This window comes from Canis aureus, chromosome 30, assembly GCF_053574225.1.
Source record: "Canis aureus isolate CA01 chromosome 30, VMU_Caureus_v.1.0, whole genome shotgun sequence".
NCBI classification, from domain to species: domain Eukaryota; kingdom Metazoa; phylum Chordata; class Mammalia; order Carnivora; family Canidae; genus Canis; species Canis aureus.
The window spans coordinates 33,982,369-33,998,361 of NC_135640.1; the positions used below are offsets into that span (position 1 = coordinate 33,982,369).

Sequence of the window (15,993 nt, forward strand, 5' to 3'; positions counted from 1 at the left end):
TGCAATAATCCATCTTCTCAGGACGAATGCTCCCCATCTTTCTGCCACCCCATGAATCGGATGAGGGGAATCAAAGTTTTATAGTGTCCAGGGATCTAGAACACACATCAGGCACCCCTGTCATTCTGCAGACAAGCACTGCAGAGACCGTGAGGGATGGTGTCTCGGTGGGAGAGTCGGCCAGAGCATTTGCAAGCCTGCTCATCCCGGAGAGAGGCGTGTTGCTTCTGGAGAGGATTGAGAGACAGAGGGAGGGAAAGAGCATGTGTTTCTTCTGTGCCTTTGGTAACAAAGGGAGTTCCCACTTGCCGCTCTTTCCCTGTGCGCGGTGTCACGCAGAGGCCCAGTGTGGCAGGAAGTGGTGAGTGGTGGCAAGGAGGAAGGAGATGCTCGGTGCAGCCCCTCCGTGTGCTTCCCCCACCGTCACCCCGGCGGGGCTGAGTGGCTCAGTGAAATGGCCCCAGGTGGGTATCATGATCACGAACACAGATTTGTCATGGTTTTGTGCCTGCGCGTGGTGGGCACTGACACCCATCATCGTGAGACTGGCTCTGATGAAGGTTCCTTTTTCCACCTAGGCCGGGTATGATGGTGAGAGTATTGGGAATTGCCCCTTCTCCCAGCGCCTTTTCATGATTCTCTGGCTAAAGGGCGTCATATTTAATGTGACAACGGTGGACCTGAAGAGGTAAGATGGGGTTTCTACATTATTGAAGTAACTGTCCTTGATTCCTGGCCCACTCCCACCCCGACACCCACACCCATACTCACAGCCACAGCCACGCCCAGCTCATACTCACACCCACACCCCACACTCATACCCACACCCCACACTCACACCCACACCCCACACTCCTACCCATACACCCCCAACACTCACATAACACACCGTGCACTCACACATTCAAAACTCAGGCACAGTCCCGTGTGCACACACACACACACTCCTAGGACCCACGGCCGATCTCATGGCACAACCACCCTCGGTCAGGACTCTGAACTGAAGCTCAAGTCTGGGCTCATCAGTAATTACAGGATTGGATCAGACACGACCAGGGAGGCGTCGGGGGCATCATAAGGAACCTGCTCCCCCAGTTACTGGTCAGCTGAGAACCGCTCCAAAGCCTGGGTGAGCAGCTCTCCTGCGATGACACCGGGGACAGTTAGCCTTCTCACTTCCGTATCTGGAGAAGAACCACACTTTCGTTGTCAGTAGGACATTTTGTAAACCCACCGTCGCCTTTGAAGTTGTCAGGGGTTGCTCCTCGTAAACTGGGGAGGACACGGCTAAGCTTGGGAAATGAATGCAAACCTTGGCAGCCGTTTACAGAAGCTGCTGTTCGCTCCCACCCAGGAAACCCGCAGACCTGCAGAATCTGGCTCCTGGGACAAACCCTCCCTTTATGACTTTTGATGGCGAAGTCAAGACGGATGTGAATAAGATCGAGGAGTTCTTAGAGGAGAAGTTAGCTCCCCCAAGGTAGGCCTCCTCAAACCAGCATTCACAACCTGTCAGTTTTCCCCCTTCACAGACCATTTGAAAGCTCCTGGCTTCGTGTATTTGGTCTTCTGTGGCCACGGTACTTACTTCCTTAGCCGTACTGCGGTGTCCCGCAGAAAACACAGAGTGAGATTAGAAGCCTTGAGTGATGGTAGGCCTGGGTCTCTCTGCTTTGCACCTGCAGTTTGGCAATTATGGTTTGACGGCAGGAAGTGGGGAGGAGGTGGGTCGATGGCGCATGGGTTGGCCATCTCTTAGGTCCACTGCTGGAAGCTAAGGAGTGCATGTGAGCCTGCGATGTCGCAGAGTGCCTTCTAGTCCACCACCTTCAGTTTTCTTGGAAGGGAACTAAGACCAGGGAGGTCTGAGCTGTGCCAGGACGAGAACAGCAAGGGCTTTCTCCCTGGACTGTTGCTTCTGAAGCTTGAAGAGTACAAAGATTAGGAAAACATTCAAGGGGGAAATTTTCACTTTTATATCCACTCAGAGACAGACGTGTCCGCCCTCCCACCACTTCTATTAGCCCAACTCAAACATTGCTCATCCATGATACTCCAATTCTGAATCTTTCAAGGTACCCTAAGCTGGGGACCCAACATCCAGAATCTAACTCTGCAGGAAATGATGTGTTTGCCAAATTCTCCGCATTTATAAAAAACACCAAGAAGGATGCAAATGAGAGTGAGTACCTGTTGTCTTTCTGTCCAGTGTTCCACGCAGATTACCCCTTATTCAGCCTCTGGTGTGGCTTCTTCTAAGATCCTGGGAGTTCTAATTTCCCCAGGGGTAGGGACCTATATCTAGAAATAAGGAAGAAGTACCTTTAATGGTGAATCTGCACATGGGTTTCAGGAGATCGAGTGCTTCTAGAGGTTGGGAGCCCAGAAAAGAACATTTTTAGGGGCAAAAGAATCCCCACCAGGAATTCCCTGCTGCACCATGAGAATCGGTTTCAATAACACTTCTGCCAGTCTTTACTTCATTATGGGCTTCCCATAAATATTTTTGAATGAGTGGATGAGTTCAAGAAGGAGTGTTGTGTAGCCAGCAGAATTATTATCCACATCCTTCCCTCCAATTCCCTCATGCTGACCCAGCCATGTGTCAGGAGTGAATAGAAAGGCGATCGACCCCTTCCCTTCATGTCTAGAGAAAGGTGACACTAACTCGTGTGACTTAGTCATTTTTTGCCTTCGTGTTCTAGTTTACGAAAAGAACCTGCTAAAGGCCCTGAAAAAGCTGGATAATTACTTAAATAGCCCTCTGCCTGACGAAATTGATGCCTACAGCACCGAGGACATCACTGTTTCTGGAAGGAAGTTCCTGGATGGGGATGAGCTCACGTTAGCCGACTGTAACCTCTTACCCAAGCTCCACATTATAAAGGTTTGACGTTCTTCCTACCACGGGTGCTGCAAACATGAATGGGGCTTTGTTTTATTTTGGCCAGACATCAAAACAATCTAAAATGCAGATTCTTGAATTAAAAATTCAGTTTGTTTCTGTTTGAGGCGGTCAAATCCCAAGTCTCAGATACATGGATATTCTCAGGTATTCTTCAGGTGGTCCCAAGAAGCATTTGGGAACCTGGCCTCCCACCCTTCCATCCTCACTGCTTGTTCCAGGTCTTACCCCCACAGCTGAAAGAAAAGTTATGTGAAGACAGTATGAAGGCAGCATTGACTACACCTGGCGTTTAATACTCGAGGCTTGGAGACAATGCATGGAGTCTGGAAATACCGCAATGTGAACTCTGTCAGTTGTTGGTGATTGGCAGGGGAAATACTTCTGTGTAGGGATGACAGAGGTGTGTCTTCTTAGCACTTAATATTGACCCCCTATAGCTAGGGAGCAGCTCCTTGGCTGGGCCTCTGCCAGATTTGGTATCGTGTCTTCCCAGATAGTTGACCAGGAAGTCAGCATCATGGGTCATATATTTTAGGATTTAAAGACTCCCTAGACCAGTGGAGGCATTAGTAGGCATAAGAATTTTTTGGGGAGCATTTTTAGAATTATAAATCCCCTGATCCAGCCTCTGGTCAGCTAAATCAGAACTTCTGGGGGTGATTTCTGGGGGATTCCAAAGTAGATGGCCCTAGACTTGGACTGCAGAGTTACAGCTGTCTCTCAGTAGTGCCCCCAGACTTCACATCACTTACAGCTGTTAGTTGTTATCATTATCACAACTGCAATATTCTTGGCCCTCAGTAGCCTCGGAGGCCTCAGGAAGAAGCCCTAGCCTTGTTCTAGGGCACCTTGATGATTAAAACCCCACCAAATCCAAACCTAGGTTCTGGGTACCGGCTAGGGGAGATGGGTGAGAAGACACAGGTAAGTACAAGTCAAGGCCCTGTGATCTAATAAAGCATTGGTATTTAGAGTTGACAAATTAGGGTCACCTTGGTGGCTCAGTGGTTGAGCGTCTGCCTCTGGCTCAGGTGGTGATCTTGGGATCTGAGGATCAAGTCCTGCATTGGGTTCCCCGCAGGGCACCTGCTTCTCCCTCTGCCTATGTCTCTGCCTTTCTCTCTGTATCTCTCATGAATAAATAAATAAAATCCTTAAAAAAAGGAATTGACAAATTAGGCTCACCTAATCTGTGGTGCTGATGCTCCTACAGGCTACCAGCTATCCCTGGTTACTCCCTGTCATTGCCTTGCCTTTTGTTCCTGCACTTCTTTTTCCTTTCTGATTCCTTTCCTAACCCTTGTCCCATTTCTCTTCTCTCTTCCTGGTGTGTTCAAGGGATACCAGCTGGAAATCCAAGCCTTGAAGATGTGTCTGAGCCCCCAAGTGAATGTTCTTTTCTATAACTTTGCCAGTTCCCCAATATCTAAAATGTAATGAAAGTATCTCAACTCACCATATATAGGAACCTCCTATATTTGGTAGCATTTTCCAACAAGATATTTATGTAGTTGCAGTTGGTTTAGTCCCTTCAGTGGGTGTGTTGTAGTCATTGTCATGACTAGTGTAGCATCACAGAAGTACACGGAGGTTGGGGAAGAGCAAGAGAAGTGCCCCAGCCATATAGCATCGATTGCCACTTGATTAGCTCCTATAAGAAAAGAGTATTTAAAATTTTAGTAGATGGGGTAAGCTTCAGAGTAAAATAAAACAGACCCTCATATAAGACCTGAGAGCAACATCTTCAAAGCCATTGAGCATTCAAAATACCAAACAGCTTAATAATCTTTCAGGATGGAGCACCTTCAGAAGGGAAATGAGACTCTGTCTAAAGGAATTTATGATAAAAGATGAGAGACTACAGGAACTTATAATCTCTTCTCCTTCCTGAAACCTAGCAAAAACAATATGAAAAAATAGAGCAAAGCTTCCTCTTTCATAAAACCAGAAAGGGACAGAATACCAATTCAAAAACTAAGAAACTTGCTCCAGCGTGAGGTGTCACAGCCAATGCCTGGTTCCCTGTATCTTCAGCAAAGCTCAGATTTCTCTAAAAGTAAATAGTTCAGCCCTGAAATGCCCAACCCAAACTTTTTTGAGGACTAGAGCCGTAGAAGAGAAGCAGGGAATAGCCCCATACAGATCACTTTTGAGTTGAGATTCTCTGGGGGAGGGAGAGCTGAAGGAGGAACCATACAGGGCACCATCTTTGTATTCTGCCACCCATCCCCTAATCTGTAGGGACAGGGAGGGAGGGCAGGGGGAGAGAAGGGATGTGGCATTCTGCTTTGTGGCTGCTGAGTGGAGAAAAGGAGCACTCCCTGAAGCAGGCAAAAGGAAGACTGTGAATTGCCTGAGCTTCATTTTTAGCCATGGTGACCTCCTGCCTAATCTGTGAGTCTCAGAATGGAGGATGCCCTACCCCTAACCTTGACTCTGATCCTGACCTAAACCCTAATATGTCTGTGAGACAGAATATAGAGCAGTGTTTGGCAAGAGAATGTTAGAGGGTAAACTTCCACATTGGTCAGGACGCCTAGGTGGCTCAGCAGTTGAGCGTCTGCCTTTGGCTCAGGGCGTGATCCCAGTCCAGGGATCAAGTCCCACATTGGGCTCCCTGTAGGGAACCTGCTTCTCCCTCTGCCCGTGTCTCTGCCTCTCTCTCTCTGTGTCTCTCATAAATAAATAAAATCTTAAAAACAAAACACATCCAAACTGGTCTACCAGCTGCCATGTCTCATTCCCTTTGCCCTCCGTACTATTGTTAAGAAGTGTTAAGTCCAATAGATCTGCCTCATTACAAGATTAATAACCAGAAAGAATCCAAGTGGGACCTGTATGTGGATGGAGATGATCAAGAAGAAGAGGAGGGAAAAGGAGAAAGAGAAGGAACAGAAAAGGAAAAGGCAGATGAGAAGCACATATCTGATGAATTGCTCCAGTAAATGAAAATACATTCTAGTCAGATTCTTCTCTATGGCCTCTAAGACATGAAAGAGAACATGGATCTTTTGAGAGAAAGCTCAGAGACAGGTCCCATCAGGGACCTGGAGGGACAGGCCTGAGGACACCATCCAAAATCGAACGGAGAAGAACCAAGGGATAAAAGGGATAAAAGAGATTTCCTAGATGTACATAATCAGGAACCAGAGAACAGGAGAGGAAAAAGAAAAGAGAGGAAGGAGGGGAAATTATTTTGTACTAAAGGCAGGTCTGAATCTTCAATTTGAACAACATGCCATGATTGGAAAAATATAATCCAGAATAATTAACACACTATGACATACCTGATAAATTACTGAACTTTGAGGATCAAAAGAACACTTTGGGCATCCAGAAGATATGAATAATAATAGCAATAATAATAATAATAGAATAATAATAATAAATAGTAAAGCCACCTGTGGAGGCAAGAAATTCAGACTGGCCTCATATGTTTCCACATCGCATTAAAACCCAGAAAACAGGACGCCTGGGTGGCTCAGTCAGTTAAGTGTCCAACTCTGGATTTGGGCTCAAGCCATGATCTCATGGGTCATGGGATTGAGCCCGTCATCAGGCTCCACGCTCGGCAGGGAGTATGCTGAAGATTCTCTCTTTCCTTGTTTCTCTTCCTCCACAACATACTTTCTCTCTAAATCTCTCTCCCTGTTCCTCTTCCCCCACCACACGCTTTCCCTCTAAAATAAATAAATAAATCTTAAAAAAAAGCAAAACAAAACAGGAAACAGTGGTTTAATAGTTACAGAGCATCGAAGGAAACAGTGTGTGATGTAAGAATTTCATATCTAGGTAAATTGCTGTTTTTACCTGGACTTCTGGTCTTAAGAAAATCAGTATTCCTGAGCCATTTTTTAAAATAAGACTTTTCTGTGATGAAGTAATAAAATGGTCATCAAAATAAGAATCCGGGAACAGAGAAGGCGTATAGTATAAAAGGCTGATGATAAACATAGAACCTATTTAAATCCAAAGACAGAACTAAAGACTAAACAATGTTGGGAATTATAGTTGCAGAACAGAATCGGAACATGGTAAACCTGGATGTTTTTACAATTAATGGAAGGAGGATAAAGGAGAAGAAATGGAAAAAAAAAGTGTAGTTGTACTAATTTCCTCATTTGCCATAATCGGGAGTAAATAGGTATTATCTAAACTTCACAAATTAATAGAGAATCTCTATTATTTAAGGTTATATTGGAAACCATGGGAAAAATTAAAATAGACCATAGCTTCTGTATTACCAGAAAAACACACACACACACACACACACACACAAACACATTAATATGCAGAAAAAGATAGAAAACAAAGTATTAAATTCAGAATATGTACCATAATAACAAGATTATATCTGTAGGAGGCATACACTTAATAAATGTGCTCAGAAATGTTAAATGAAAGCATATTTAAAGTTTAAAAAAATGTTAAAATTTAAAATTTATTTTGCAAATGAAAGGAAAGAATTCTTTTTTTTTTTTCCAAAAAATTTTAATTTATTTATGATAGTCACACAGGGAGAGAGAGAGGCAGAGACATAGGCAGAGGGAGAAGCAGGCTCCATGCACCGAGAGCCTGACGTGGGATTCGATCCCGGGTCTCCAGGATTGCGCCCTGGGCCAAAGGCAGGCGCCAAACCGCTGCACCACCCAGGGATCCCAAAGGAAAGAATTCTTAACACTAATAGCAGTACGGTTGAATTCAGGTAAGACATGTTAAACAGTTTAGGAGGGTTTCTGACGGTTGTATCATCATTTTTTTTTTGCTGCATCAATGGCTTCTGGCCTGCAAAATCTGAGTAATAGGTCCCAAAGATCTTCTAATTTGTGTTAAGTCCCATGTTCACTTCATCCATACATCCCAGAAACCAGTGCAACAGGAGGCAACAAAGCAGAACAGACCTTTTTTTATTTTTAAAGATTTTATTTATTTATTCATGAGAGAGAGAGAGAGAGAGAGAGAGAGGCAGAGACACAGGCAGAGGGAGAAGCAGGCTCCATGCAGGGAGCCCGATGTGGGACTCGATCCTGGGTCTCCAGGATCACACCCTGGGCTGAAGGCGGTGCGAAACTGCTGGGCCACCAGGGCTGCCCCAGAACAGACTTTTGTAGCCCTGGGTCACTGTTAGGGGATGAATTGTATCCCCCCAAATTCATGTGTTGAAGTCCAAATCCCCAACACCTCCAAATATGATCTTATTTGGAAATAGGATCTTTGTAGATGTAATTATTTAAGATGAAGTTGTACTGGAGTAGGGTAGGCCCCCCAATCCAATGGGACTGGTATCCTTATAAAAAAAGGAAATTTGGGCACAGAGACCCACAGAGGGAGAATGTCATGGGAGGACTGCAGTTATGCTGCTGCAAACCAAGGAACTACCAGAAGCTGGGGGAGAGAACACATCTTTCCCTAGAGTTCCCAGAGGGAATGTGCCCTGCTGACACCTTGATCTTGGAATTCTGGCCTCCTGGACAGTGAGAGAATAAGTTTCTGTTGTCCTAAGCCACTTGGGTTATAGTATTTTGTGACAGCAGCCCCAGGAATCTTTTTTTTTTTTTTTTTAAAGATTTTATTTATTTATTCATGACAGTCACACAGAGAGAGAGAGAGGAAGAGACATAGGCAGAGGGAGAAGCAGGCTCCATGCAGGGAGCCCGACGTGGGATTCGATCCCGGGTCTCCAGGATCGCTCCCTGGGCCAAAGGCAGGCGCCAAACCGCTGCGCCACCCAGGGATCCCCAGCCCCAGGAATCTGATAGAGTCCCCAACAGAATATACCCTCCATTCTGATGAATTCCCCAATGATGCCCCTCTAGCCAAAGAAAACACTGTTTTTTTGGAAAACACTGTTGTGTTTCCCATGATGTTCACCCTCAGGTGCCCTGTCCTCACATCCACCACATCCACAAGGTAAGGATTTGTGTCCATTTGTTGACAATGAGATGATCTCTTCAGTGACAGAATGATGGAAATCTGTAGGAATAATAGACACAGATATCTGGGATTTCAGGAGGTGAGGCCCAGCAAGTAGGAAAAAGAGAACACCTCACGGTGAATCTGACACAATCAGAGCTGAATATCTTTTTTTTTTATTTTTATTTATTCATGATAGTCAGAGAGAGAGAGAGAGAGGCAAAGGGAGAAGCAGGCCCCACGCACCGGGAGCCCAACGTGGGATTCGATCCCGGGTCTCCAGGATCGCGCCCTGGGCCAAAGGCAGGCGCTAAACCGCTGCGCCACCCAGGGATCCCAGAACTGAATATCTTCATGAATCTTTAGACACCAAACAATACAGCAGCAGAACACACAAAGCCCAAACTGTGGGCAATACAAGGAGAAGTCCATCGAAGTAGAGACCAAATTCATAACAGTGGATCCCAAGGACTATCTGGGATACATTGGTGGGCAGGACTGTGTGGAACCACTGTTTTGAGCCCAGTATTTTCATGAACTTTCCTGTTGCGAAGTTGAAGTGCAGTTTGGGGTAGCCTGACTGACTGTAGGAAGAATACATCAGAACTTGAGAAAGAGAATATATCACACGCCTCAAAAGAGTGGACTGTCTGACCTAATAGTCTACATTAGTAGGTTTTTCCTTTGCTGATTATTTCCTCTTGATTTTCAGATCGTGGCCAAGAGATACAGAGATTTTGAATTTCCTTCTGAAATGACTGGCATCTGGAGATACTTGAACAATGCTTATGCTAGGGATGAATTCACGAATACATGTCCAGCTGACCAGGAGATTGAACATGCATATTCAGATGTTGCAAAAAGAATGATGTGAAGCCAGCGTGATTTCTGTCTTATGTCTCGGCTGTATGAGCTAGGCTATGACAAAGGTGTGTCCTTTGTGAGTGCGTCCTTTATATTCCTCCCAAGAACCATAATGCCCATATTTTAAAAAATACCGTATCATCGATCCACTCAACACCAAATGGTACCTGGCCTTGTGATTTGTCAACTCACTTGTGTATCTGAATAACACCAGTATCTATTGTGACACACGCCAGTGGTCCAGTTGACTTCTTAATTTACTTCTTTGGCATTCACGGACCCTATAATCCGTGATATTAGGGCATGTGTTTTGCAGTTTTAAGTTCCAAAGCGAATTAGACTTGGGTTCACGTCCTCCTTCAATTTTTAAAAAATTCGTCTGTCTCTGAGAGTTTTCGTAATCATCACATACAGCTTATTTTTCTCCTCTAAAAGAGTAGCTTAAGTTTTTTTTCGGAATGAAAATACTGTTTTTGTAGTCACAAGATGATACATGCGTCTTTCAATGTTTTACAGTGATGTCAGAGTTTAAGAAAACCACCTAAAATTTCACTTCACCTAGATAATTGCTGATAATTTATTGGTGGACATCTTCCTGAGTCTCTCGACAGACGTTCACACTGCGCACAACTCCTCCATTCCTATGAAATAGGTCAGGGGACCTGTTGGTGATGCCTTGATGATCATCTGTAGAGAACCTAAAACAGAAAAAAAAAAAAAAAAAGATTCAGCACTGCTGAGTTAGAGAATGCTTGCCATCAGGTTTCACAGGTGAAGAACTGGAGTCCACACACCTGTAGGGAGCCACAGGGCCCACGGAGACCAGGAGCTATGGGAGGTCCCCGCTCTGCCTTTACCACATTGGTGATGCCAGCTGCCTCTGGTTCAAGGGCAGGCAGCAGAGGAAAGTGCGCGTGGCATTTTGTTGCAGCTTCCTTTTGGAAGCCTCTCACTCCCTCCCCTCTCTTGAGACCCGAGGATGCTCAACATGAGCTGCAAATTGGAGAATCCTGCCCTGTGGTGAAATGTGAGCCAAGTGCACTTCGATTCCTTCTGAGGGCCACCCTCCCTCAGACCCAGCACTGCACTTCTTCAGCAGTGATGTGGTGTGGGGCTGGCCTGGTTCTTGCTGCTTCTCTGCCTTTTACCCTGTCACCTTGAGATCAGGCGGGAAAGTCCAGGGAGACTGAATTCGTGATGACTACTCTTGGGTAGTTCTGGTAACCAGTCAAGTTGGGGAGGAAGTAGAAAACCATTGGCTCAAAGGGTTTTCTGGTTTATCTGTGGCTTCCCCACCACCTTGCCCTACAGCCAACCTCTCATCTGTAGGGTGTGTGGGCTGGGTTGCTGGGCTCCAACCGAAGGCATGGGAGACAGTGCGGAAGGCTGTGTAGATACTCATCCAGACCCCTCTGGTTCTGAGCATTCTTGAGCAGGCTGCGTTCCTTTGACATTTCCGTACACCTTATAGAAACCCTCTTGTCCAGTTGGTTGTAGCATGTGGTTGATGCTAAAAGCTCATTTTTAAAAAGATATGCATTTCCTGTATGGGTGATTTATTGGAAAAGACTAAGATGTGGGGCACCTGGGTGGCTCAATCAGTTGAGTGTCTGACTCTTGTTTTTGGTTCAGGTCACATGATTTCAGTGTCGTGAGATGGAGCCCCACATTGGGCTCTGCACCCAGCATGGAGTCTGCTTGAGATTCTCTCTCCTTCTCCCTCTCCCCCTCATGCTTGTGCTCTCTCTCTTTAAAATAAGTACTTTTTTTTTTTTTTAAGGAATAAAATGCGTTAACAGCAACTCTTGTGGGATTTAGCAAGAAATGTCCAGTGAGATTAACAAAATCCATAATCTGGTGGCTACTTTGTATTCCCTCTTACTGGATGCTGCAGTGTCATTCAGGGGCTGCCACTGGGCAGTGGGCTTTCTTTGTTAACCCTACATTTTTGGAGGTTGTATCTAGCATTCACCATCATGCATGTTTCACGTCTGTTTTGAGGTCAGATTTTCAAGTCTAGTTTTATAATGGTACATCTGAATGTGGCAAATGAATAGGCTACCACTTGTTACTAGTGCAAACTCTGTGTTTTTAGATACTAAGATGATGTACATAAAGTCTGTGTGCCTTAAAAATTAAACACATAAAAATGTTTACATGAAACCCAGGTCTTTCATTTTTTTTTTCCACTTTGCACTCTCTACTTAGATTTAAAGAAAGAAAAAGAACAGAAATGGCTTTCTTTAAAACAGTGAGAGCAATGTCCGACCAGAGATTATTGGTAATTGAATTGGAAATAATCTGTATTTGAATTGTGAGCCACAAAGACATTTTAACAGAGACTTAAAGAGGTCCGAAAAGACCTGTTCTTGTGACCCGTCCTTGTCCAGGTGGCTACAGTAGAGGTCCTCAGACTGTCCCAGTTTTCAGTGTGGTTGTAGGAACATGGTAGTCCCTGGCCAGCCCCACCTTGGCATCCCACCCCTACATCCTATTCATGGGTCCCTAAAAGGCTCTTCCTTTGGGGAAGGGGAGAAATATTCCAGAGCTGTTCGCTGGCTTAAAGTCTTTATTTCTGTGTGGATTTGAAACAAAATGTGTTTGTTCTTCAAAACATACTGTATAGAATGCAAATACGGACACTCAGCGAATGAATCTTCACTTCGAGGCCTCGAAGGAGAAGCTTTCTCCAGGTGGAGAGGATCCAGTCTCACTTCTGGTTGCCCAAGAGGCCCTATAATTAGAAAAAAAAAATCAGCTTTTCTTCTGGACACAGACTTTCCATGTATAAGCTGGAAAGGATATGGGAGTGTCACAAAATTATACTTTCTGGTTACTGCCCCATGACTGGGGATGGAAGGAGGGAATTCAGTCCAGGAAAGGAATTCTGGAGACTGGACGTGTCAACAGATAATTTCTGATCTACAGGTCCATCCCCATCTGAATATATACCCAACCATCGGGGCAGACCATCAGATAGACACGCACACTCATGGCTGTACACACAGACACACAGTCACACACAAGCGTGTTCACATACAACACCGTCACAAAGTGTGCTCTCACGCACACATAACACAATATACTCACACATAAGCACACACTCACATACATACACGTGTGTACCCCCCAACACACACGGTGAGTGAGGTCAGTGTTCCTTTTCATGTGTCCTCCAGGCAGTGACCATAACATCTCTTAGCAACGTCCCACCTATGCCTCATCCCCGCCTCCAGTGGTTCATGATGAGGCTTTGGAAGAATGTTTAAAAGAATGTCTTTTTTTTTTAAATAAGAAAAATCCAACATTATTTTATAGTTAAGAGAGCCAAGAGGTGTATCATCCTAAGAATATGTAATTCACAGGAACTTGGATACCTAAAATGCAGAAATTGGGATACCTTTGTTTGCATTACAAAATAATTTCTTTCCATACATTGCTCTAATTCTGAGTTTTTCTGTATGGCCAGTTTCCCTTCAGACATTAACATTTTGGGTTCAGGGACACCTGGGTGGCTCAGTGGTTGAGCATCTGCCTTTGGCCCAGGGCGCGATCCTAGAGTCCCGGGATCGAGTCCCGCATAGGGCTCCCTGCATGGAGCCTGCTTCTCCCTCTGCCTGTGTCTCTGCCTCTTTCTTTCTCTGTGTCTCTCATGAATAAATAAATCATATCTTAAAAAAACAAACAAACATTTTGGTTTCATGTGTTACCACATTTCAGGACATGACCACTTCATAAGACAAGGTGCATGTGTGTGGCCCCTGCTCACAGAGGGACCTGACCTACTCAGGGAGACCCTGCTGTCACCTGCCTAGTGTCCTCAGGGACCCAATGCAGCACCTGCTTGCCGTTGCAGCCTGTGCTCTGGCAATGTCTCTGTTCCCATTATGGAAGGTTTTGCCCGAGTCTCTGATGCCCCTTGCCCTGAAGAAAGCCAATGTGTCAAGGGGCGAGCCCAGACCTGCTGTTTTTGGGTCAGGTCACAATCCAGGGGAAATTGTGTTGAAAAGCAGGGAGGTGCAGATTTAGGGGCAAAAGGCATCTGTTTAGGAAGTAAGGAAGTAAGGCCTGGGATTGGGCCCCCCCTGAACCCAAGAATGTTCATTCTTCCTCTTTCAGGGACTACTGTCAACAGTGTCCTACCCCATGCCTCTCCTGCGGCTCCTAAGCATTTCAGTGGTCTTAACAACCCTCTGGAAGAAAGGCCAGTTTGTTTGTTTTTTTAAAAGATTTTATTTATTTATTCATGAGGGACACAGAGAGAGAGAAGCAGAGACATAGGCAGAGGGAGAAGCAGGCTCCCCGCAGGAAGCCCAATGCGGGACTCGATCCTGGGTCTCCAGGATAATGCCTGGAGAAGGCAGTTGAGCCGAAGGCAGGTGCTCAACCGCTGCGCCACCCAGGTGTCCAGAGAGGCCAGTTTCTTGATGACACTCCATCCCCATTTCTTTCAGCTCCCCCACTTCTGTGAGATTCCCTGCTGTACTCCTGGGTGAACGGGCAAGGACAGTGGCCCATCAGTGACTAGCCTGGGGTGACCCACGAGTCAGCTGACCTGCTGGGCTCTGTCCCCTGCAAAGCTGCCTTCCAGTGGCTAGCGCTTGTGAACCTGTCAGGCCCCTCTCTGAGGCTCCAACCTTCTCCTACATACGTCACCTGTACCTCATAGAGTCTTGGGAAGCCGCTACATCTTGCAGATCCCCTCAGGGTCCAAGATAATCATACCAGGAAGAGGGTATGGCCATTGCTCAGAACATTCCTTGGTTTTGTAAAAGGGTGTTCAAATAACATCAAGGTTTTTGTTTGCTTGCTTGCTCTTTTCCCTTATCTGGCATTAAGTGCCAACAAGTTAAACCTGTAACTAGCTTCTCCCCTCTGAGGACCTTCGAAGCAGTGTGTTGTTTAAAAAAAAAAAAAAAACCCCAAAATCATATAACAGCAAGATACTGAGTTCCATATCTGCTTCTGACACATCTGAATAATCATTCATTCTCTCTGAGTCTTGCTGTTCTCCTCTGGAATATGGGAACACTATCTCAGGGTCAAGTAGAAATCGGTGTCTTTAGAAGTTCTCTGTGAAAGCTATAATGCAGCTGGCTGAGTACACATTATTTTTTCCTGGATTTTGCTCTTTTTACATGGGTCATATCAGAATGGACAGGTTTACAGGACCTTGAACTTTTCTCTGGAAGTGGAAGGCAATAATGCCCTGACCTCCTGTGTCCTGGTAATGAAGTACCACCTGTGGGATGGTGGCCCCTAACTGCTCAGCTGTCCCCTCTGGTCAGTCACTGTGGGCGGGTCTGGTTGTCATGCGTCCTGTGAACTGACAGGCTCCACGGCGGACTGATGGCTCCATGGGGACCCCTCCCATCTGACTTGGAGACACAGTTTTCAGTTGTGTGACATGTACTTGAGGCTCTGAGACGTGGAAAAGCAAATAAATCGATGTGAGTGGTATTCAAGCCAGGCCCAGCTGCCCTCCTCCCCACTACGCAGGGCTTCCTTCCATCCCCTGAATCCCACCTTCCACAAGAATTGGGCTCCAGGCAGGTATCAGTTGGGTTGACACCCCTCCCACCTCCTCCTCTGCCATTCAGCTTCAGGACTTCATACCCAGTCCAGCCTTCTTGGTGTCATTCAAGATCAGCTTGTCAAAGGGTGGCTTTACGGGGTCAGAGAAGCAGAGCATAAAATGTTCCTGCTGGTAGCAGCCCAGCTTCCAGAAGGTCCACACCCAAGTCAGGCTGTATTTTCTGATGTGCTGCAGGATGTCCATGGTGGGGCTTTGGCCCTCTCCTGTGGCTTTCTGTCCCACCACCGGAAGTCCTGGCAAGGACAAGAAGCTCCTGGCCAAGCCTACCTCGAACACAGCTCAGCCACTTCCTGTTTGTGAAACCACATGGGGGTGGAGTGGGCACTGCCTTGAGGCCTTCTACAGCTAAGAGCCCTTGGGCCACTCCTTGGCCCCTTCCTCTCCAAGCCCATGAGCCGGGCGCTCCCTCCTAGAGTTCAACACACTGATGCCTTGGAGATGCATGAGGGTTTCCTGCAAGGGGCAAGTTCCTGGATCCTAAGAAACTGGGAGCAACTGAGATTTCTCCTTCCCTTTCTCACCAGCCTTGGCTCTTGGGCCCAGCCACCTCCCTGAGCCACGCTGTGCTCTGCTCACAGCCCGGAGCCTGGAGGAAGGTGGTTGTGTCTGGTGGGCAGGCACTGCCTCTCCTCCATCCTGTGGCTGTGTCCCCACAAACCTCTTTTTGGCCACTCGCCTGCCCCTGAGGGTGGAGGGGATGCTCACTGTGGGG

The 15,993-nt window shown here is 46.2% G+C and overlaps 1 protein-coding gene and 1 long non-coding RNA gene across 9 annotated transcripts in view; one reads left to right on the forward strand and one right to left on the reverse strand.

Annotated features, from left to right (window-relative positions):
- The window catches only part of CLIC6 (chloride intracellular channel 6), a 100,914-nt gene extending 89,066 nt beyond the window's left edge, over nt 1-11,848 (forward strand). For 7 of the 8 annotated variants that reach the window (XM_077879112.1, XM_077879110.1, XM_077879108.1 and 4 more), the window contains 5 exons: nt 579-688; nt 1,355-1,480; nt 2,076-2,182; nt 2,706-2,887; nt 9,534-11,848. In XM_077879112.1, coding sequence (XP_077735238.1) covers nt 579-688; nt 1,355-1,480; nt 2,076-2,182; nt 2,706-2,887; nt 9,534-9,695 — 687 coding nt within the window. In that variant the 3' untranslated portion in view covers nt 9,696-11,848. Of the gene's footprint in view, nt 1-325; nt 465-578; nt 689-1,354; nt 1,481-2,075; nt 2,183-2,705; nt 2,888-9,533 lie in introns of those variants that run through there. The other variant, XM_077879113.1, reaches the window with a different exon arrangement.
- Nucleotides 11,849-12,206: 358 nt separating this feature from the next.
- Nucleotides 12,207-15,756, reverse strand: LOC144301892 (uncharacterized). Its single transcript, XR_013368790.1, has 3 exons — nt 15,302-15,756; nt 14,858-15,106; nt 12,207-12,419 (listed from the first exon to the last, which is right to left on the reverse strand). It is a non-coding gene; the product is annotated as an uncharacterized LOC144301892 (long non-coding RNA).
- Nucleotides 15,757-15,993: the final 237 nt, after the last annotated feature.